The 22,036-nt window shown below is 48.4% G+C and overlaps 2 protein-coding genes across 2 annotated transcripts; one reads left to right on the top strand and one right to left on the bottom strand.

Moving 5' to 3' along the window:
• Positions 1–9,689: 9,689 nt before the first annotated feature.
• Positions 9,690–11,916, top strand: LOC117845007 (protein DEEPER ROOTING 1). The gene is made up of 6 exons (XM_034725876.2): positions 9,690–10,074; positions 10,198–10,276; positions 10,661–11,133; positions 11,222–11,393; positions 11,534–11,586; positions 11,712–11,916. Exons 1-5 carry the CDS (start codon positions 10,069–10,071, stop codon positions 11,551–11,553), a joined length of 750 nt encoding a protein of 249 aa, XP_034581767.1. The 5' UTR covers positions 9,690–10,068; the 3' UTR covers positions 11,554–11,586; positions 11,712–11,916.
• A 600-nt stretch (positions 11,917–12,516) lies between these two features.
• On the bottom strand, positions 12,517–16,095 carry LOC117845006 (heat shock 70 kDa protein, mitochondrial). Its single transcript, XM_034725875.2, has 6 exons — positions 15,920–16,095; positions 15,178–15,251; positions 15,011–15,089; positions 14,357–14,926; positions 13,647–14,267; positions 12,517–13,350 (listed from the first exon to the last, which is right to left on the bottom strand). The coding sequence occupies exons 1-6, from the start codon at positions 15,980–15,982 to the stop codon at positions 12,724–12,726; spliced, it is 2,034 nt and encodes a 677-aa protein (XP_034581766.1). The 5' UTR covers positions 15,983–16,095; the 3' UTR covers positions 12,517–12,723.
• Positions 16,096–22,036: the final 5,941 nt, after the last annotated feature.

The raw sequence follows: 22,036 nt of genomic DNA, 5'->3' as shown, positions 1-22,036 counted from the left end.
CATAGACCTTTTAGTTCTCGACGGATACTTAAGTGTTTGTGGTACTAAAACTGCTACTCCCTCCATTTTAAATTGTAGGTTATTTTAGTTTATATGCAGAAAAGTCAAAACGAACCTACAATTTGAAAACGGAAGTACATATATTTAATGTTTTATTCTTTGCTAGTATGGTCACACATTCCATTGAGCACCTTCCATACCATCAAGGGTCCATACCACCGTAGACACCTTTGTATTTTGTAGTATTTTTAATTTTCACCTGCAGAACACACTCAACAATATATCAATTCTAATTCATAATGGTTTCATCGTACTATTATCATTTTAAAAAAAATCTGCATAAAGAAAGAAGAACTAATTGTGTTGGAACGTTGTGTGAACCGTAGGAATTGGCAAACCACCGTCACATTTCTATGTATAACCACTTCGCTCAATATACATGATTGATGCTACAGTAGCAATAAATTTTCGCCAAACCTCGACTTAAGGGATGTTTGGATCCTGCAGCTAAAGTTTAGTCCGTGTCACATCGAATATTTAGAGGCTAATTAGGATGACTAAATATGAGTTAATTATAAAACTAATTACACATATGGAGACTAAATGGTGAAATGAATCTATTAAGCCTAATTAATCCATCATTAGCAAATGATTACTGTAGCAGCACATTATCAAATCATGGACTAATTAGGCTTAATAGATTCGTCTCACCGTTTAGCCTCCATCTGTGCAATGGGTTTTGTAAATAGTCTATGTTTAATATTTCTAATTAGTATCTAAACATTTGATGTGACAGGGATTAAAGTTTAGTCTGGATCAAACACCCCCTTAAAGTCATTCTTCCCTTTGGCACCGGACACCATCACGCAACCAACGGCGCACAGGGCCTCAACAGAGGAACCCTCCAACCGCCTACTTTTGGCGCACTTTTTTGTGCTGTTGCGCAGTGAAGACGCAGCCCGGATCACATGCCTTGTTGCGCTCCATCATGACCATCCAAGAAGAATCCTTCTCTGCCGCCCTGCCCGGCGTGAGCGCACCGGAAGGTCCCGATCTCCTTGCCCGCGGCCCGCCGAGAAAGCCTGCGGTTGACTAGAAAGCAGGCGCCGAGCCGAACCCTCTCGTCCCGAGACGCGCCATCCCTATTCCCTTCTTCCCGGCGTCGCCTGCTCTCTGGTCCAGGGCTCCAGGCCACGGGATTGAATGCAGAGGCCGAGCCATAACGGTGGATGGGGTTGGTCCGTTGCTGTTGTCTGTTGAAGCCGGCAGCCGAAGGCGCGTGAACGAATTATTGGGTGGTTGCTGCTGCTCCCTGGCGCATAAATCGCCATCATCTACGCCCGGACATCGTCTAACGCCACTACGCCAGGCCCAGCTCCCTGTTCCCGAGGAGACGAGGAGGTTGCACGGCGAGAAATTACTGTGTTCCGGAAGTCCTGACGACTCAATCCTAGCCATCCATCCCGCATCGATCAGCGTGATTTCTTGTCTGATTCTCAAGTATATTTGATTTTTTCTTCGAGGAACCTGAGAAAGAAATCTTGCCATATTGGCATGCCATAAAATAACGTCAGGTACCGATGCAAAAGATAAAAGTACACCTTTACATGCATGTGTCTAGATTTTTTTAAAGCAAGTGGCAACTTTTTAACCTCACACCATATGTGATGCTCTGTACCTGTTTGCCAGCTAGTTTGAAAAATAACCATTGTACCTGTTTGCCAGCTAGTTTGAAAAATAACCATTGCACATGACATATAATAATATTTTATATGAATTATCTTTTTAACCCATTTACTATCACGTTGAAACTCCATTCACATACAAGGCTACGCACGTACATGATGTGTACTGCACATGCTCTAACCATCTTGTTTAGAGTACACCAGTTGTGCAACAAAGCTTTCACCTATGTACACCATATGTACATTATTTTTTGCACATTTAACTACATTGTAAAAAACTGAAAGCTTTAATCCTTATGGAACATTTGATGGACAGTAGAAGAACGCATTTGATGAACAACAGATGAAAATGAACAGCAGACGAACACGATGAACGCATGAACATAAGAACACGCAGGTACTGCTACACTACCATCGCCTCAGATCTCTTGAATCTGTACAGCACGGAGAGAAAAAAGAACACGCAGGATCCGAGTCGGAACAAAAAATGAGAAAAAAAAAGCGGCAAGAGGCTGAAAAAGAGAGAAAAAACATAAAACAATAATCGGCCAGATTAAAAGATTAAAAGGACAAACCAGCAGTCTCCGCTAAAGAAAAAGGAAGAAAAAAAAAAGGAAAACTAAGAGCCGCCCCAGGTCGCGACATGCCTCTGGTCGCTACACGCGCTTGCTGGCTAGTTGTGGCTCGACGCTGCGCCTGGCAGATCGCCCGGCGCCGCGCGCCGCCATGCAAGGTAGGAGGCATCGGCTGCACCCCCGCGCTTGCCTCGCGTGATGCGCCACGTGCAACGTGGCCTCAAGCGCCGCACTGCACCCCGGCTTCACATCGCGGCGCCCAACCTACGTCATGCTGGACTCAACATGGCCTGGCTCTGGCACACCCTGGCGGCGGGGGACTTGCACCGTGTTGATCTTTGGTCGTCGCGCGCGGAGTGCCCCTGGTACCAGCCAAGTCCAGGCCTGCCACAACCCTCGCCGCGCCGCTCGCCCAGGCCGGTGACGGGAGCATGATCCTGCGCGCGGGCGGAACAACATGCAGAAGGGAGCCAAGGGATGCGCCGTGGATGCGTGGCCGCACTGGAGCGTGGCGGCGGCCGCCCGATCGGGGTGCAAGAAGCCGCGCGCACAAGCGCTAGAGCTGATGCCTGCAAGTCTATGCCGGCGCCAGGCAGTGTCGCCGCCGACGCGCGCCACTAGATCCAGGCCCCTCGTGCCCGCTGCCGCAGGATCCGGCCACCGATGGTCTCTGCGCCGCTAGGTGCCGTCCCAGGTGCCGGGTGCCGCTGCCATGGTGAGGTCGGGGGCGCTCGTGGCCCGTGCTGCCGCGACCGGTCACCGTCGGTCGGGCTTGCGCTGGTCCCCCCATTGGAGCTTGGCGTGGCGCTGGGGTAGGACGGCGCGCAGCAGCTCGGCCAGTAGGCTCTGCTGCAGGCCTCCAGTGGATGGCCGGGCCCATGCGCTCATGTCTGCTGTGGTGCCAGCGGCCGCTAGCTCCTAGTGGCTGGACCCGCGCGCGCCCGGATCCAGCGGCCCGCACCCCACCGCCCCGGATACGGCAGCGGCGGCCTGGGCCTCGCCGCGCCCCACGCCACTATTGGTGCTCCTTGGTCTGGCGACTGCGCGCCTTGGATCCAAATTTGGGAGGGGAGAGAGGGATGGAGGAGAGAGAGCTCCTGATTTTCAAATGAATTCGAAATGAGGTAGATTGATATTTACTGTGAAGGAGAGAGATTCTGTAAATATTTTGTACGCAATCCTGACCCCTCACTTCCCCTCGTGCATACAGGATACGGTGTGATATAAAGTGGTCATACGGATGGGATATAATCCCTGCGTACCTGAGCACGGTGCTTATCTCGATATCAGGTTTTGACCACGATCCTACGGTTTGAATAGAACCTCCTGACTGCCTTCGTTCCCTGCACGGCGCCTTCGTTTCATCACGGGCAGGGGCGGCAAAGGGGAATTTTGTTCCGTGCGACTAGCGAGTGTGCGAGTGCGAGCCCATCGATTCTTTCGATGAGGAAAGGGCAGGCAGGAGCAGGCATGACCATGCGCGCTTGGCTCCTTTGGCTCTTGCTTTGGCGTGCGCCTTGACGGCCGCCTCCGATCAGAGCCGCTTGGCATTGGTAGGCCTGACGAGGAGGGTGGTGCGAGGGCAAATGATTAGCGCGGCAGGGGCACGGGTCTCCACCTTCGATCGCGATCTCTCCGGTGATGCGATGCGAGGTGTCCTTGATAAAGCAACCGCTTCAGTACCGCCGCATCAAACATTCTGTTGACTCGGAACGGACGCCGGGCGCTTTATCGTACTGGGGGATTCCGCACCCCGTGCCTGGGGTACATGCATCCCGTTCCCGTGCTGGTGGCCGCCTGGCCGGGGGGGACGCCCAGTCGCCCATGCATCCAGATCCAGACAACTTTACACTGTCTTCGAATGTTACTGATTGCACCAGATGTGTGTGCTGCCTGAATCCATCCATGGCCACTCGGTAAAAATAATCAGATGTTGCTAGTCAGGCTCATTGCTCTGGGATACTGGGATACTAGTACTACTACTTCATAAGTATACTAGAGAGTTTGGTTGGATTCTCCGTCTGTTGATTCGGCCCCTTCGGCTGAGTGGCCTCTGTCCCATGCGTTGGCCCATCTAGGATGAGCCGGGCCAGAGAAGGCGAAGCCCAGATCAAACGCGCAGAAGAGGCACCAATCCGGTCCAAAGGAATGCAGGCCGGATAAAGCGCGGAGTATTACTTACCACCGTGGGCTATGTCTCTTGGGTTTTGCCTCCAACGGCTTTCACCGCGGACGGAACAAGTACAGAACCGTTATTATACGAGAAAATTCCTTATTTGACGTTCGAAGATGATTGAATTCTTTTCTTAGCTCTGAATAAATTTTATGTCTCTTATATAACATCAATTACTAACTTTCATTCCTAATTTCACATTTTTGTCATTTCTGTCAGTTAATTTGGGCGAAACAACCACCAATTCAACTCTAAAATTCATGAACCTATTTTTAGTCATAGAACTAATGGAGATTGAAACAATATTTTTTAAATGCACATGTACCGTTACACTTTTGAAGTTAAAATTCGCCAAATTACGATTACTTTCAAACTTATCTAAATTTATATGGTGCTAAAATATTTTCCAAAATTATGGAGAAAAAATAACTAATATTCCTCACATGTAGTAATTTATAAAATTATATCCCACTTAGTTACATAGAGAATTATGAGGTTCTTTTAAAATTTTCCAATTTTCCACTCTTCATAATTATCTATGTGATTTATGCTAGGGAATAATTAGTAAATCACCGCATCTGAAGTGAGGAATATTAGTTATTTTTTTATAATTTTTAAAAATTATTTTAGTGTCATAAAAATTCAGACAATTTTCAAAATTAGCCAAATATGGTGAATTTTAATAAAACTGTAAAGGTGCATATGTGTATTTATGAAGAACATGTTCATCTTCATTTGTTTTATCGCTAGGAAAAGTTTCATGATTTTTCGAAGGCGATTTGGAGGTCATTTCACCTAACTTAACTGATAGAAGTGATGAAAGATGGAACTCACTGTCACATGAGATAGGGAAAGTTTTTCAGCCTTAAGGAAGGAATTGAATTATCTTCCAATATCAAATAAGGAATTCCCTCTTATTATATTAAAAACTCTTACGTTATAGATCGAAACGCAGATGATGTACTTTCGTGGTACATTATCTTTGTATATTAAGTGTACTCTTACGTTCTCGAAACACATTTTCAATGGCAGGAATAGTGACTTTCTTGCATAAGATTTACCATGTCAAGAACTTGGTAGTGAGTCCCTAGAAATTGATTTTGACTACATATAAAAATCAATTACGTAGTAGCGACTAGAGCATAGTTTATAACTTGTTGTCCTACATTAGATTCAAATTTTAGAACAGATACTCTAGTTCTAAAATCTTTTTATTGCCTTTTTCTCACTCTTTTCATATCTTGTCGTTCATCCCTTACCTCTACGTACTCCCACCCTAACTAGCACTAAAGTGCCCTCTTACCAAAGGCAATTATTTTTGCATGTGAGATGCCACAAGCAACTGTCAAGAGCAGATCTAGGGGGTGCAGGGGGCTCAAGCCCCCCTCCCGTCCTCATTTTTTAGGGGAAGGAACGAAGAAGGTGGAAGAGGAGGAAGAAAGAAAGGTGAGGAAGAAGAAGAGAAGAAAAAGAAGAGCACCCTAGGTTTGGAGGCTGGATCCAACACTACCGGGCATTCTTCACCACCATATGCAAGTGACGCTTTTGCTATATTATCATGCCACACGTCGCCTACCACCACTATATATTAGGGTAATTAGCCTTCCCGGCTATCCTTCCGAACCCGTCGAAGTAAGATAATCCTCACCTTAAACCTGGAAACCCCGTACCCTAAAACACCTTTATTAATGAATGCATGGCTAACATGTTGCAAGATCTTTATTTAGATGGAGCAAACTTTCACCAGCTTGGGATGTACAGAAACACAACCATTAAACCCATAGACATATACGTAGAAAAGTTAAACCACCTGCTAATCATCTGTGTGGTACGGTACTGTAGCCTTCACTAAAGAAATTAATTTAGAAACACCTCATTCTCAGTCTTAGTAAACACAATCAGCGATGACCATTCAGGACCACCAGACCTGAGGCCGGCCATTCCTTCTTTGATTATTAACTGAGACACAGGTCAAGAGATACCAACCTTGCCAACAAGTTCTCACTACTACGAGGTTAATGGTGGCTAGCTAGGTTGGGTAGTTTCTACAATTAGCTGCCCTAGCCCTCCCTAGCCATGGGACCATTTCAGTGCTCTACACACATTCACACTGACACACACGACGACGTGCACGTACGCCTCGCAGGTCGCAGCTTGGAAGCCTGCAGGTGGTGGCAAGGTTTCCAGATACTGCATATTGGCGGTTTCCACTTCAGGTGAGGGAGGGAACCGCGTGGGGATCCCAACTCAATTCCATCCATATCCTGCTCGTGTTTGGCGCCTCGCCTCGCCGTTGCCGCCGATCGAGCTGAGTACTCCGTAGTAGTGAGTGGAGAAGTCTCCTGGCGAGTCCTCGCCGGCCGTGGGCGGACGTGGGCTCATGCATCTCGAGGCGAGGCGGCCAGCCGGCAGCCGGGGACAAGGGCGCCCCGATCGGATCGATCGTTATCTCTTCCCGTCGCCAAGCCCGGCACGCGCCACATGGGGAAACCGAGACGCCGCTCTTCGTCCCTCGCATCCGGGGAAAAAAGGGGACGCACGCAGTATACTAACGTTTCATACATTATCTCGCCTATAGTAGCTCGCTCGTCGTCGTTAATCACGAGCCACCAGTTTGCAATCCGCAGAACCGGAGCGCATCATTGCGCGTACTTGTGATATGAGACTTGTTTGCGTCGTTGTACTAGCTCCGTTCTGTTGGTGCTGTCCTTTTTGTGCGTGAGCTGGCGAACTGCCAGCTGGGCTACGTAGCATGCCCATCATATCAGGCCATCATCATCATCATCTACGGCTTCGTCAGTCATCAACCATCCAGATGGCACTGCGGCAAAAGCGCAAATCTACCAACAGTACGTGAAGCGTGCTGCCGATCCATCCTAGAAAGATACAGATCGATCGTGTAGCAGCTTCCTCTCTTCTTCTTCTTCCCAGCCTTCCCTAGAACCCTATAGCAACTAGTATTTCAACCGATCAGGATCCTTGTCTGCAATCCGCTGGACACTAGCGTGCGTATGGCATATATGGTGGTCGTCGTCCACAAGCTTCGTTCTCCCGACAAGCCCATCTGATCATTCGCCTTGCAGTCTTCAGAGGCGCCTATACCATACCAGGTCGGCACACACGTAACGCCGGACGCAACAGTCGGAGCTCGGCCGGGTCCTGTTGCCATCGTCGTGGACTCCGCAGGCACGCGCACGCATCCACCCGTGCGCGGTCGCTTTCCCGCGGGGCCGGCGGCTGTTGGTCGCCAGTGCCGGCCTTGCACGCGCGCGCCTGGCGCCCTGGCCTTTGTCACCGAGTTAGACGATGAGCAAGAGACGGTGACGACGAAAGACTGCTAGACTGCTAGTGCTAGGATGACTCGATGGTTGGACGATCGGAATTGGAATGGGATTGGACCGGAGGAGACGGATCAAGCCGGAGGGACTGTTGCCAGCCGCTGCGGTTTTTGGCCCCTACACTACTAAAAAAGCCGTGTGCAAACCACAGTCCGCGGCACTGCTGCAACTACAGGATCGGATCCAAAGTTGGCGAAAAAATCCCGCCGCGCGCGAGGAAAGGAAAAGTGGCGTGATTCATCAGATCGCACACGCGCGGGCCGTTTTTTTATTTTTTTGCCACGGTACCGACTACCGAGAGATCCGTATCAGGCGATGCATCCCGGCTGCAAGGGGACGGAAAAGTCCAAGCAACATGTATGGCATTCCAGCGCAATTTTACTGTATTTTTGCTAATACTACATGTCATATAATCATCATTATCTTGGGAGTTAAACAATCTAGTGAAATGCATCATGTAAGGACATCCATAATATACTCCAAAAGCAGTTCTTAGAGACTAAAATACTCAAATAAAACTAGCAAAATTATTATGAGAATAGTCCATAGGGAAATGTACTCGTAAGTTAATGGACTGCCCATAAAAAATAAGATAACAATTTATCTCTCGTTTTCATGTCATTTCTCTCTATCTCTCTCACCATCCTCCCTCTCTCTCCTCCTACCACTACCACCTTCTTTTGTGTTTACCATTACAATGTTTGCAATAGTTATAGCCTAGTCCCACCTCTAAGGACTACTTGGTTCAAATACATCGGTGTTGCCCTAATGGATGGTCTTGTAGTAATAGTTTGAATGCTCAACTCCTAGCTAGTAGGGGTAGCGGCCGGCAGTATTTTGATCCATAGGGTTATTCAGTATGATATTATCTTTAACAAATGTCCTAATATTACTATATTACTGGTAAATTTTAGGGGTGCTCATTGGCTACGTTATTGGTGATTGCTGCAAAGAGATGACCAACACGAGGATGCTATAGCCATGCCAAGCTTTTAGAAGTGGTGGCAACCCAAATCTTCTCCAAAGACAACTGGTCGTGTAATTATAGGATTTGTGACTAGTTTTGTTTCATCGTACCTTGTTTTGTTATTGAAAAAAGGAGACGGAAAAGTCCGCCTGCATCCGGGTCTACAGAGGCTCCAGCCAGTGGGGCAGTAATTAAGGGCGCCCCAAACGTGATTAGCATCGGCGCGAGGGCTTACGGCCATTGGCGCTTATGCCCGAGCAAACCAAGAGAGAACCCCTTTGCTTAGTGCCGGGTTTAAGGAATTAACACGTGATTTGGTGGTGCCGAAGACACACGCGTCGGGGCCCGACCAGGCGCGATGGGATCCGTTGCGGCGCGGTCGTGACACTTGGTGCGCAACTTGGCCCTCGATCGCGCGCCCGGGTACGGAGGGGGGGGCTTCGGGCTCCATAATCTCTTGCTTCTCAGCAGCGGCTCACTGACCAGGGTTTACTAGATAGATCCCAGATTCCCAGTGCAGACAAGTCAAACTAGCTGTAATGAGTACAGTTACAATGTTACATCGAGGGCGTTTCGTACCTGGAAAATATCAGGGGCCGTTTTGTTCCCTTACTTATTTTTAGTACCTGTCACATCGAATATTTAGATACTAATTAGAAGTATTAAACGTAAATTATTTATAAAATTCATTATACAGATGGAGATTAAATGACGAGATTATTAAGTCTAATTAGTCATGATTAGCAAAGGTTTACTGTAGCAGCACATTGTCAAATCATGGACTAATTAGGCTTAATAGATTCATCTTGCCGTTTAGCCTAAATAGTCTATGTTTAATACTCCTAATTAGTATTTAAACATTCGATGTGACATGTGCTAAAAATAAGTAAAGGAACCCAGGAGAGCTGGAGAGCTGTGCTATCCCAGTGCCATTTTGCTTTTGCCGTTCACTCGTCTAGTCTCTCTCTGGCGCCATCTTCTAGTCTAGAATGACTAGTTTTCCTCCCGAAGAGGAAGTGACTTGCCAGATGAAGTAGCACGCCGGCCATGCCAGCTGCTACGCTCCAAAGCCTCGGAACTTGAGCCCCCTCCAAATCGCTCCACCACACCAATACTGTAAGCTACTGCTGCTGCTGCTGCTGCTTGTGTGTGCACCAATCCCGTGTCGCCGATTGCCGCCACTGCAAGCCTTGCACCTCTTGGCCTATATCTCTCTCGCTACCTCCCTCACTGAGCCGTCTCAGCTTGGGTCTTCCACTCCTGATACCTCTCCGGCTCTCCCCTTCAGTCTTCAGCTCACTGATCCCACTGGTCTCCAGTTCTTAAGGATATGAAGGTGAGAGGCCGCATATGGCATTACTGTAATCCTTCTGCTGATGCGTGCGAGAGACTCCTAAAGGCTCAACTGTTGATTGTTCGTTGTTGCTGATGGTTAATTTCCTCTTTGATTTTCCTGCAGATTTTCAGCTGGGTAGCGAACAAGATAGGCGGGAAGCAAGAACCGAGGCGATCTGCCGCCACTTCTACCGCGCCTTACCGTAAGTGTATTCTGGTTTTTATTTTTTTATTTTGTGTGTGTTCTAGTTTCTTTGCAAATTCTTTCAGAGCTGTGGTCGTTGTCGTTCACCGGGCAGTAGTATGCTCCAGTTCAGTTGTGAAAGTAGTATGCAAAGTCTGCTTGGAGCGTGAGTACAATCTTTGAATGCTGATCTGTGATAGGTGATGATCAGGTTAAAACATGGTGGTGTGGAGTAAGCATGGGCAAGCATGTTTCTAATCAGTGATAGGTTCATGAGAACAGCAGGGCTTTAAAATTAGTGGTCCATGCTTCAAACAACCAATTTATGCTAATATATGGACGTAGGACCATACGTTTTTATTTCTATACTAATTTAGCTAACTAATTTACTTCTAATGGGCAGGTGGCAATGTGTCGGAATGTCGCAACGATGAGTTCAGTGATTGGCCCCAATCATTGCTTGCAATTGGGACATTTGGGAACAAGCAGATTGAGGAAGAAGCACAAAGTTCGTCCGGGAATGTGCAGACCGTACAAGATTCAGTGAAGTTTACAGAGGAGGAAGTAGACAACATCCGGGAAGAATTCGAAGTACTGCTCGAAGGCAATGATCAAGCAGAGGTTCAGGGATCACATGCTGATGAACAGGTAGCTTCACAAAAACGTGTTGGCGAGCATGACAGCGCGAAGCACCAGGAGCAGTTGATGAACAAGGAGATCATCATCAGCAAAGCAAGAGAAATAGTAGGGAAGAAAGGGGGTGCAATCAAGCCAAGATCAATCGCTTCGCTCCTCAGATTATTCGTGTGCAAGGGAGGTTTTACGGCCCCAGTTCTGGAACCAAGGAACTCTTTCCCTCAAACAAGAATGGAGAAGGTACAGTCAAATTCTTCAGTAAATTTGTAGCTCAATAAGTCACTGCACCTTCTCTGCATCTCATTCCCATATGTGGTTACGGCTGCAGCTGCTCAAGGCAATACTGCAGAAGAAAATACACCCACAAAATTCCTCCACAGTGGCAACTAGGAGGCATTTGGACTGGAAGCTAGATGAGAAAGAAATCAACGAATGCCTCGAGGATGCGCTAAGTGACCTCGACGACGATGGCGCAAAGTGGGTCAAAACCGATTCAGACTGTAAGTAGATTAAACCTCTGGCAAAATTCCGTCTCCTTTTCTTGAACGTGCCATCTTTCTGGCAACTTCACGTTTCATTTCCATGCCAACTCTCTGGCTTTGAAATGACTCGGTTTATGTTTATTTTTCCTGCTTTTCAGTTATTGTGCTTGAAATGTAAAGGTGCGTGGATATGTTTGTTCTTTTAGGCCAGGTATGCACTTTCTCCTATGAATGAATCCCAGATCTGTCAGCTTTAGTTGATCATAATGTGCATTATTACGCTTCATCTGATGGGTTGTGCCAATAGTCTGATTGGTTCTATTGGACTATGTTCAGGTTCCGTAGGTTTTGGCGAGCTTGGTGGGTCTACGGTATTATTCATGATATATACAAGGAAATATGGGATATAGTAAGGACTGAAGCTATCATGTAATGCTCCTCCGTTTAACCATCTGTAATTTGGAGTACAAAACCATATTCCATTCTGATTCTCTCTTTGGCTACGAGATTTTAAAGAAGGCATCCGATTTTTCGAGTACCATTCCCTGTTTCTGAACATTACTGATTCCTGGTCCTAGAATTAAAAATGGTACTCTCTTCTATTTCTGCTGCATATGCTGCTTTTCTTCTAACTCTACGCTTGGTCGGTATCCATTTGCACGGTGTGCACTATTCGATCATGTTCGCGTCATAGGTCGTTCAGCTATTCCTGTTTGTATGCCTTCTCTGAAAGCTAGTGCCGACATCTTCAAGTTTTCCCAGAAGGATAAGAGCCCAGCCACGCTCGTGTGCTGCGTGATGGGGAAAGGACGGCGCACCAGCCCTGCAGATCTTCCGATCGCCAGAGCATGTTCCCTGACACTACTTTCGTTGGACTCGTGCGCGGACGCGGCTTCCGTCGGCGAGATTCCTCCGCTCCGCCCCGCCGTCCCGCAGGCCGCAGCCATGCCGAGCGGTCGACCGGCCAGAGCTTTATTTTCTGGCGGCGAACATGGAGCTGCAGCAAGTTAATGGTCTTCCGGACAGGGCATTGCCACTTGCCAGACACCGTCTCACACGAACGGAACGACCGCGGTGACAAAGCCTGCATGAGCAGCTCGTAAGCTACAACCAAACAAGAAAACGAATACATCCCCGTGCGTTGGCAACAAGAAGACAAGTGCAAAATTTTCATCGCTGCTCGCCTGCGCGAGGCGTCAAAGGGCGAAACAAGGCGTCATGCAACAGAAGTTATAACCTACTAGAGAATGTTGCAACCTGCACAGGTTACGCCTCATCCTACCATCTTGTGCTCACAAAAGACTAGCCTACTTCTAAATGGGAAGTTACTGTTTCATCTCCCGCTGCCTCACTTCTTAACCTCCTCGTACTCGGCCTCTGGGGGCTGGTCATTGCTGCCCTGAGATCCTTCCGCCTGCGAACCACCTGAGCCGCCACCGGACATGTGCTGCCCAATCTTGGAGACAGCCTTGTTTGCGGCTTCAAGCTTGGCCTTTATCTGCTCCATGTCATCCGAGGCCATCTCCTTGCGGAGGTCAGCGATGGCCGCCTCGATCTCAGACGCGACCTCCGCGGGGATCTTGTCCCTGTACTCTCCCAAGCTCTTTTCGATGCTGTAGATAGTCGTGTCCGCGTTGTTCCTGATGTCAATGAGCGCTTTACGCTCCTGATCCTTCTGGGCATGCAGCTCAGCTTCCTGGACCATCTTCTGGATCTCAGCCTCAGACAGCCCACCGGAGGATCGAATGGTGATGTTCGTCTCCTTTCCGGTGGCCTTGTCTTTTGCAGAGACGGTCACGATTCCATTGGCATCAATGTCAAATGTGACCTCAATCTGAGGCATGCCTCTTGGGGCGGGTGGAATGCCAACAAGATCAAATTCACCGAGAAGCTTGTTGTCTGCAGCCATTTCACGCTCACCTTGCAACACACGGATACCTACTTGGGTCTGATTGTCAGCAGCAGTCGAGAACACCTGCAAATCAACGCCAGAGATCAGATAAAGTAACACCAGGGGAATCAGGGGAAAAATGATAGTGCTACATGAAAATGCAAGGAATAAAGCCTTCCACCAGAGACTATCAGAAACTCATCAGACAAGGACAATAATATAGGCCAAACAGAATTGTATTGCAACTAGTGACTGTACCAAAAACACAGACATGAATAAATATCAAGATAAAATATGCTGATAAAAGGCTCATCCAGTTAAATCAGGGATAATCAACAAGATTATTATGCATTCTCTGAAAGAACAGAGATATTACTCACCTGGCTTTTCTTCGTGGGGATAGTAGTGTTCCTATTGATCAATCTGGTGAAGATACCACCAAGCGTCTCGAGACCAAGTGACAGGGGAGTAACATCAAGGAGAAGAAGCTCCTTAACATCTCCACGGAGAATGCCACCCTGAATGGCTGCACCCATGGCCACAGCTTCATCTGGGTTGACTCCTTTGCTTGGGCTCTTTCCAAAAATTTCAGAGACCACCTCCTGTACTTTTGGAACCCTAGTCATTCCACCAACAAGGAGCACCTCATCCACATCTTTAGTAGATATCCCAGCATCCTTCAAGCAGTTCTTGCATGGATCAATAGTCCTCTCAATCAATTGGTGCACAAGAGCCTCAAACTTCGACCTTGTCAGTGTGATGTTCAAATGCTTTGCTCCTGATGAATCAGCTGTTATGAATGGTAGATTGATTTCAGTCTGAGTAGTTGATGACAGTTCAACCTTTGCCTTCTCAGCAGCTTCACGAAGCCTCTGCAAAGCTAATCTATCCTTCGACAGATCAATGCCCTCAGTTCGCTTGAAATCACTCCCCAAGAATTCCAAAAGTGTATTATCAAAATCTTCACCACCCAAGAAAGTATCACCATTTGTTGCTTTGACCTGAAAATACGTAGAAACAAATCAGAAAAGGGTTTATTTCATAAAATGTACCCCTCACAGTAGATTAGTTGAAAATTATGAAGACATACCTCAAAAACTCCATTTGAGATCTCCAGAATAGAGATATCAAAAGTTCCTCCTCCAAGATCAAAGACTGCTATCAAACCCTCCTTGTTGTTCATTCCATAGGACAGAGCAGCTGCTGTCGGTTCATTGATGATTCTTTCAACCTCAAGGCCAGCAATTCGGCCTGCATCTTTTGTGGCCTGACGCTGAGCATCATTGAAGTATGCTGGAACAGTGATCACTGCCTTCGAGACAGATTTTCCAAGGTAAGCTTCTGCTGTCTCCTTCATCTTGGTCAACACAAATGCACCAACCTGACTTGGTGAGTATTGCTTGCCATCTGTTGTTTCAACCCAGGCATCACCATTTGGAGCCTTGACGATTTTGTAAGGCACCATCTTCATCTCTTTCTGTGTTTGTGGATCATCAAAGCGGCGTCCGATCATCCGCTTTGTTCCAAAGAAAGTATTCTGGGGGTTTGTTACTGCTTGGCGCTTGGCTGGAGTCCCAACAAGGCGTTCACCCTTCTGATTAAAAGCAACAACAGATGGTGTTGTCCTTGCCCCTTCGGCATTCTCAATAACTTTCGGGTTCTGCAGTCATTTGGTTGCCAATTCAGCAAAAGATAAATGAGAGGGACAAAAACAGGACATGGAGAGTCCTTACAGGGACCTCACCTTTCCCTCCATAACAGAGACACAAGAGTTAGTCGTTCCCAAATCAATTCCAATAATGTCATTTCCAGCTGCTTTTGCACTGAAAGCAGTTACACATATAAATTAGAGTCACTGCAATAAGGAAGCTTAGCTCTGTAGGATTAAGAAAAGCAAGAGAGCACTGATACCTGAAAGGTCTTGCGAAACTACCCCATTTTGAGAACACATTGGCAGCAGACGTTGACTGTAAGCTGGCCCTCAGCTGAGGTAAGTTTGTTTGCAGACAGCAAGTAAGAGCAAGAAAACCAGATAGGAAAACAAACAGTACAGTCTATGGTGCTATTCAGGAAATCCCTCGTGTGCAGCCTAGCTGCATTGCCTAAGTAAAGAAAACTACACTGATGGCATCCAGAAAACTGCCATTAAAAAAACAGATCACCCTATTGTACAAAATGATGATTTGTTCAGCATTAATCTAGCTACTCACAAACAGCAAAACAAAGCCACTACTGACCCAATGATGCTAGAAATCCTTTGGAGGCCTCTGCATATGGAAACAATCTAAACAGAACACTGCTTCCATGAGCAAAAAATAATTGCGCACGCATAAACAATTCGCAGAAACTCCTATAAATTAATACAAAACAACACTATCTCTTCGTAGCAGCAAGCCCGAAAGTACCAGAACTGAAATAATCTAAGAATTTACAGGCGCTAAGCCGTACATCCGTCCTTCTCGCATCAAATCCACCAGCACGATAGAGAGTGATCAAATCATATCCAATCTACAACCACCTCCTCACCATCTGGTGCGCATACCAAAACCACTAGTAGATCACCAAAACAAACACGAGACGACCACACCGACTATTACGAATCAAAGTACAGACACTCGGAGACTGAGAAAAGGGAGAGGGGGAGGGGAGTTACGGATCCGAGAGTGGACGCGAGCTCCCGCTGGCGCGCGGCGCGGCGGAGCAACGACGCCGCCATGGATGACTGATCGTCCCGGAACGGAGGCGAGTAGGGTTTCGGCCGAGGGGTTTTTTCTCTTTCTTTTTTTTTCTTGAGATGACGGCTAAGGGTTTTGTGAGAGAGAGGGCTTGGGGGAGAGGTTGATTGGAGGTTGGGGAAAAAGGCACCGCGTCGCCGCGACGGGCCGAAAATGTGTGAGAGAGCCAGGCCCTTTACTAGGCCGACCCGTGCATCGAGAGACCAAACAAAAACGGGCGGGCAACGAGATCCGGCCCACGGTGCTGGATGTGCTGGCCCAGCGAGTCCGTCTTGCTCTCAGCACGCTATGCGGCTAATGCCGGAGACTTCCGGAAGCTATACAGGCCCTTTGGTGCACCTCTCATCGGCTCCGGCTCCCTCTGATATGACAATGCAGGTGGGAGCCGGTTTCTTCTCTCCTTTCCTTCCTCTCACAGATGTCTAAGGAGCTAGTGGAGTCACAAATTGTGGCTTCTCTGACTCCGACTCCTCTGACACAACACTGCGCGTGTTAGGGGGAGCCGGAGCCGGCCAGCGCTCCACCAAACACGCGCATAGGTTCCAGTGTTTGAGATTCATGCAGCCAACCGGAGCCGCACGATGTCCTTCTTCAACCTCCAGTCGTTTGGACGCTGCCCTCGCTCGGTCTTGCTCCGGCGAGAAGCATGGTTGGAGGAGCTGGAGCTAGGGAAAGGGTGGGGGTAGGCGAGAGCGGCTCGGCGGCGAGGTTGTCGCCGGCCGCGGGTGGTGCTCAAGGCAGGGTGCTTAGGGTTAGGGTTTCTAGGGTGTGTCAGGGTTCCAATGGCAACCGGTCTTGGAGGAGAAGGTGGTCGGTGGTGGAGGCGAGGCGGCGCGAGGGCACCGTAGGCTGGGCGAGGATGGTCATCCGGTGGGCAGTGGCCAGCGGTGGGGGTGAGGAGGAGCACCGCTGGATTAGGAAGGGCGGGGCGAAGGGGGCAGTGGTGGTTGGTGGGTGGTTAGTGGAGGTGGCGGCGGGGAGGGGAAGCCCTGGGAAGAAGGTGGCCATCCAGTGGGAGGGCCTGGCGGTGAGGATAAGGAGGAGCACCTGTTGATGGCAGTTAGCGTGCTAATTTTATGAACCGCAAGTGTACGGATCATCGTAGCTTTTCCCTCGGAGTATTCATCCGAGTTTTATTAATCCATGGATCGGCAGCGAATTGAATAGGGTTTCCATCTAATCTAATAATCTAACGGATTAATCCTAACATGAAGTATTGATTGCATATAAAGGTAGACTTGTTGTAAAGATTAATATTATAAATAAAGGTAGATCGCATCCCCCCACACACATACACACACACATATGATATGATATAACACCACCAAGGGTAATAAGAGACTATCATCTTCTAGTTGTAGTTTTAGCCAACGAGTAAACACATCATGCATCTCATCCAAAGCAATCTTTAAACTACTACCTCCAGTCAACCTCCCGAAAAGCCCCCACCCTAAATGGAAGTAGATCTCATCACGACCCCCCTATCGGTGAAGACAACTTAAGGGCACGAACACATGTAAACATATCTAAGCATCATGAAATGTCGACATACCAGATCTAATCTCCATGATTACATCACGCATGCTAAGTAGTCTAATCTAGAATTGGAATAAGCAAATTCATGATAGAAAGAAAGTATAAAAGGAGGCATTGTGTCGCTAACATATTGATCCAAAAAAAAGTCGCTAATCGATCGGATAACATGAAGAATATTGCTCACATAATAGATGTATTTAGAGAATCACCTCCAAGCACATACCATCAATGATCCATTACTAGCTCCTGAACTCCACCATGGCACAACCGCGCAGGGAGGCAATGACGGCTAGGGTTTGGCCTAAGCCATCTCCTAGACAACTCCGAAGACTTGCAGCGGACGTTAGCTCTCTCTGGTGAATGCCCTAAGTTTCGTCAAGTTTTGGTGGATGGGTGTGCGTGCCAGTGTAGAATGAAGATATTTATAGTTCAAAGGTGCCATGGGGCAAAGGGCACATCGATCGGGGTCAGAAACAGGTCAGGCCGATCGGTCTGGACCCTCATAGGCCGATCGGCCTGCCGTATGTAGGCCTTCAATGCTCGAGCACTTCATATGAAAGTTGTAGATCTTTTCGAGCCATGCAATTTTTCCTGTAAATTCACCCCAATCGAAATTCAGATGAGGAAGATATGGCCCGTGCAAGTTCAGCTCCTCCTGCAGGTCTGCAGTTCACTGTTCGTGTTTGAGTCTTCCAATATCTAAAGTCCAGCCCCAAATCCAACTTGTAGAAAACCCTTCATTTATGTTATATTACTACCATTTTGCAAGGTAGTCCAAAATACAACAAATATACGAATATGAGGTTATTTCAAGTGTCAAGTGGTGGGTTCTTAAATAATAAAAAAGTGACAATAACGAGCGTCAACAGCGTCACTGGATGGGTTGGAGAGGGCAACTATAGGTTGGGGTCGGGCGGCGCGGTAGACGTTCGCCAGGGCGGTGGAGGCAGGGTGTGGAGTCTTGCTAGGAAGAGGAAGCTGTGGCCTGTGGGGAAGAAGGAGGAGGAGGTGATTGTGGGTCTCATAAGCCTCAAAGTCAAGCTGCTTATCTTGCGATAGCTAGATAGGTGCCCGCGGCTAATGCGGGCGCTAATCCAGCAGCTAGTGTTTCCTTGGTACGGAAGCGAGATCATGGCGCATGGCACAGGAGTGGCATATTTTCTCGTCCGCAATTGCCAGGCTCCCTTTGTTTAGGAACACCATGTGATCAGCGCTCGATCGCTGCTCTAATCACGAGACACGTCGGTAGGCGAGCGTCTTCTAAACTGTAGAATAGTATTTCACAAGTTAACATCTACCCGGCTACTATCCTAGCTGATATAGCCGAGAGACCATGCTCAGTCAAAGTGAGAATGGAAAGTAGGAGGGGGGCAAAGGAAAAACGTGGTGATTATAAAGATAAATAAAAAGAAGCGTTTGTTAAGATTTTGTTGGATTCACCAGCTAAACTTCAGCACCTAAATTTTATAGCTGACTAAAGAGGTTTCTTTAGTTGGTTCAACCAAGCTAAAGGAGTAAAGACCAGAATGCCCTTCCTCGCGGAATCCCCACTCCTTCCCCTCCCGCGCGTCCTGATCCCCGCACGGCGCTGCCGCTCTACGCTCTCTCCGTTGTGCGCCTGTGCTCGCCGCTGCCGGTCCGTTCGTCATGCGCCGCCGCTGTGCCCGCCGCCGCCGGTCCACGCCGCTCCAGCGCCGGGATGCCGCGCCGCCGAGGACACCACGTCGGGGGCCACCGATCCTACGCCGGGATGCCGCGCCGTCAGGGACGCCGCGCCAGGGGCACCGCTCGCTTGAGACGCCACGCCGGGGGCCGCCACTCCCACACCGTCTTCTGCCACACCAGGGGCTGCCGCAATTCGCGGGGACAGGATCTCGGGAGGAGGACGGCGGCGGAAGCAAGAAGCGCCGGGCCGCCGCTGTCGCAGCTCGCGGGCGCGCGGGCGGTGCCGCTTCCGTTTCCGGAGCCACCGACAGTGGTGGCGGGTCCTTTTGCTCCTGGTGTTGGTCGGAGGCCAGTCGGTCTTCCACCTGAGGAGCAAGGGACGAGAGCTCTCGGGATGAGAAGAGTAGAGAGAAGCTGCTGGAGGGAGGCGAAGAAGCCGCGTGCCGGGAGAGGGCGGCCGCCGCATCGTGCTGTCGCCGAGGACTGGAGCGGAGCGCTCGTGTGCGATTGGAGATGAGTAGAGCAGAGAAAATTGATGAGAGGTGGGAAAATAACTTCTCAACCATCACTTAGCTGAGGGAAACCCACCTAGCTAAAGTTTAGCTGCGAGGTACTAAATTTTAGCTAGTTAAATTTTAGATAGGTGAATCCAAATAGGATGGGAGGTACTAAATTTTAGCTAGTTAAATTTTAGATAGGTGGATCCAAACAGGATGGGTCTAGGAGGGCTCGTTAGGCAAACTTGCTTACTTGCTCTAATGATGAAACGCTTAGCTCGTCTCACATTTTCCTAGTTGACTGAAGGTCCTCGTCGATGCAAGTTTTGTAAGGCTTCACTCCGTAAATACTTTTCTTCTTAACGCGATGACTCATAATCCTATTACTTAATCTAGAATGAGGTACCATTTGGAATGATTACCGTCTAACCTAGAATAAGGTAAATTATTTTGACCTAATTTTTGAAGGTATAAGTTGACCGTTATTTTCTCACAAAACGTAAGTGTGGAAGTCTTAAAAGTTACTCTTTTCTTTGCGATGCATTGCGATGCATCCACGTGCCACACTATCATCGCAAGGGGCGTGGTCCGCTTGATTTTTAAATTCAGTCCACATTAAAAAATCTACGGACCGTAAACAACTCTACTCGTGGAAGACAAATGGGACCTTATACTAATCCCTTAGATAATCAAATTGAGACCTTTACCTATCTTGCCCTTTGCTGCCCAAATTCTGTGCCTGAAAACAGTTCCCAACACCCTACACTCCAAGAGTCCACTCAAAACAACCTGAAAACCAGTTTTAGGGAGAAAAAGAAAAATACCATGCTTCAACAGCTCCCCCATTGTTGTTGAAAAAATACACCAACCCGCATCTGGCCTCCCGTCCCCCGCATATTTGCACGAGCTAGCGCTTCCCCAATCCTCCAACAGCGGGTAGGAAGATTCGCTAGTAGAGAGCCACTGCATAGCTTGGCCAGCACGCTCATTCCATGTGGCGAGGCAACGATGACGCGCCAGAAGCAGAGCATGCCATGACCACACGGGAGGGGTTGGACGGCGCCGGTGGGGCTGTGCGTGTGGGTGGGGGTTGTGCGGTGCACAACGTCGGCGCGGCAGAGCCAACGGAGCTGGATGGCGCGGCTAGAGGCAGGCGAGGAGTGAGCGCTCTGGCCGGCGAGGAGTGAGCGGTCGGGGTGGTGGCGATAGCCGGTCGAGGAGTGAGCGGTCGGGGTGGTGGCGGTAGCCGGTCGGAGCATAGGCAAGCGGGAAGGAGGCTTAGGTGAGCTCGTGCTCTTTGTTGCGCTATCAATTTTCGGTGGGGAAAACTTTGGTTCTAGCCATCCTTCGCATCGATTCGTGAAGATAGGTGCTCAAATGAGTTCAGATTGAAGCAAGGAAGCTTTGCCTTTGAGGAATTGAGTTAGGACTCATAATAGCTGGTGGAGCTTCGAGCGGTGGAGGAGTTTGTGGCAGCCGGGAAATCGGGATTTCCCGGTGATTCGGTCGTCGGAGTGCGTAGAGGAGAGGCTGGGGAGGTCGTGTGGGAGGTAAAGGAGCTGCGGCCGGCAGCTATTGAACGGCTATGGCCAGAGTTCGACGGATTTGGCCGGTGGTCGGAGCTCGTTTCGATGGAGATGGAGGGGAGCGGTGTGGGGAAGAAGAGGAGGGTGGCGGGAGGAAAACGTGCGTGAGGAGGCAGGGAACGTGATTAACCGGAGGAGATTTCATGCTGATGTGGTCCCATTTAAAATAATAAGGAGACTAGTATTAGGAAACTACTGTGGGATAATATAATTTTAGGGAAAGAAAATTTTAAGAGAACTCTCGGTACATAGTTTTGAGGAGAATTTTTGGAGTTGTAGCCTTGGGGGGTGTTTGTTTCCTAGGGGCTGAACTTTAGCCCCTGTCACATTGAATGTTTGATACTAATTAAGAGTATTAAATATAGGCTAATTATAAAACTAATTGCACAGATGGAGGCTAATTCGCGAGACAAATATATTAAGCCTAATTAATCCATAATTGACAATGTGGTGCTACAGTAACCATTTGCTAATGATGGATTAATTAGGCTTAATAGATTTATCTCGCGAATTAGCAGGACTTCTGCAATTAGTTTTATAATTAGTTTTTACGTGACATGAGCTAAACTTTGGTCAAGGATCAAACCACCTGAATTTGTTTTCAGTGCTGGTTTGCCAAATGCCATTGACCCTTCAACACCAAACAAGAATCAGCTGGTCTGGGCCGGCCGACCAAAGCACTACAGTCCTCTTCCCCGCATCTCCAGATTTCCTACCGACGGCCGCGGGGGCCACACGGCGACAGCTTCCT

This window comes from Setaria viridis, chromosome 2 (genome assembly GCF_005286985.2).
Source record: "Setaria viridis chromosome 2, Setaria_viridis_v4.0, whole genome shotgun sequence".
NCBI lineage: Eukaryota > Viridiplantae > Streptophyta > Magnoliopsida > Poales > Poaceae > Setaria > Setaria viridis.
This window is presented reverse-complemented; position numbering and strand designations above follow the sequence as displayed.

What these genes read in the sequence shown, in the direction of transcription:
- LOC117845007 (XM_034725876.2), top strand. An exon ending in CACTTCTACCGCGCCTTACC is followed by an intron (nt 10,277 to 10,660) that starts GTAAGTGTATTC and finishes TCTAATGGGCAG; the next exon opens with GTGGCAATGTGTCGGAATGT. An exon ending in GGTCAAAACCGATTCAGACT is followed by an intron (nt 11,394 to 11,533) that starts GTAAGTAGATTA and finishes CCTGCTTTTCAG; the next exon opens with TTATTGTGCTTGAAATGTAA.
- LOC117845006 (XM_034725875.2), bottom strand. Translation starts at nt 15,982, where the DNA reads ATGGCGGCGTCGTTGCTCCGCCGCGCCGCGCGCCAGCGGGAGCTCGCG. An exon ending in TCGCGTCCACTCTCGGATCC is followed by an intron (nt 15,252 to 15,919) that starts GTAACTCCCCTC and finishes AACTTACCTCAG; the next exon opens with CTGAGGGCCAGCTTACAGTC. An exon ending in TCTCAAATGGAGTTTTTGAG is followed by an intron (nt 14,268 to 14,356) that starts GTATGTCTTCAT and finishes ACGTATTTTCAG; the next exon opens with GTCAAAGCAACAAATGGTGA.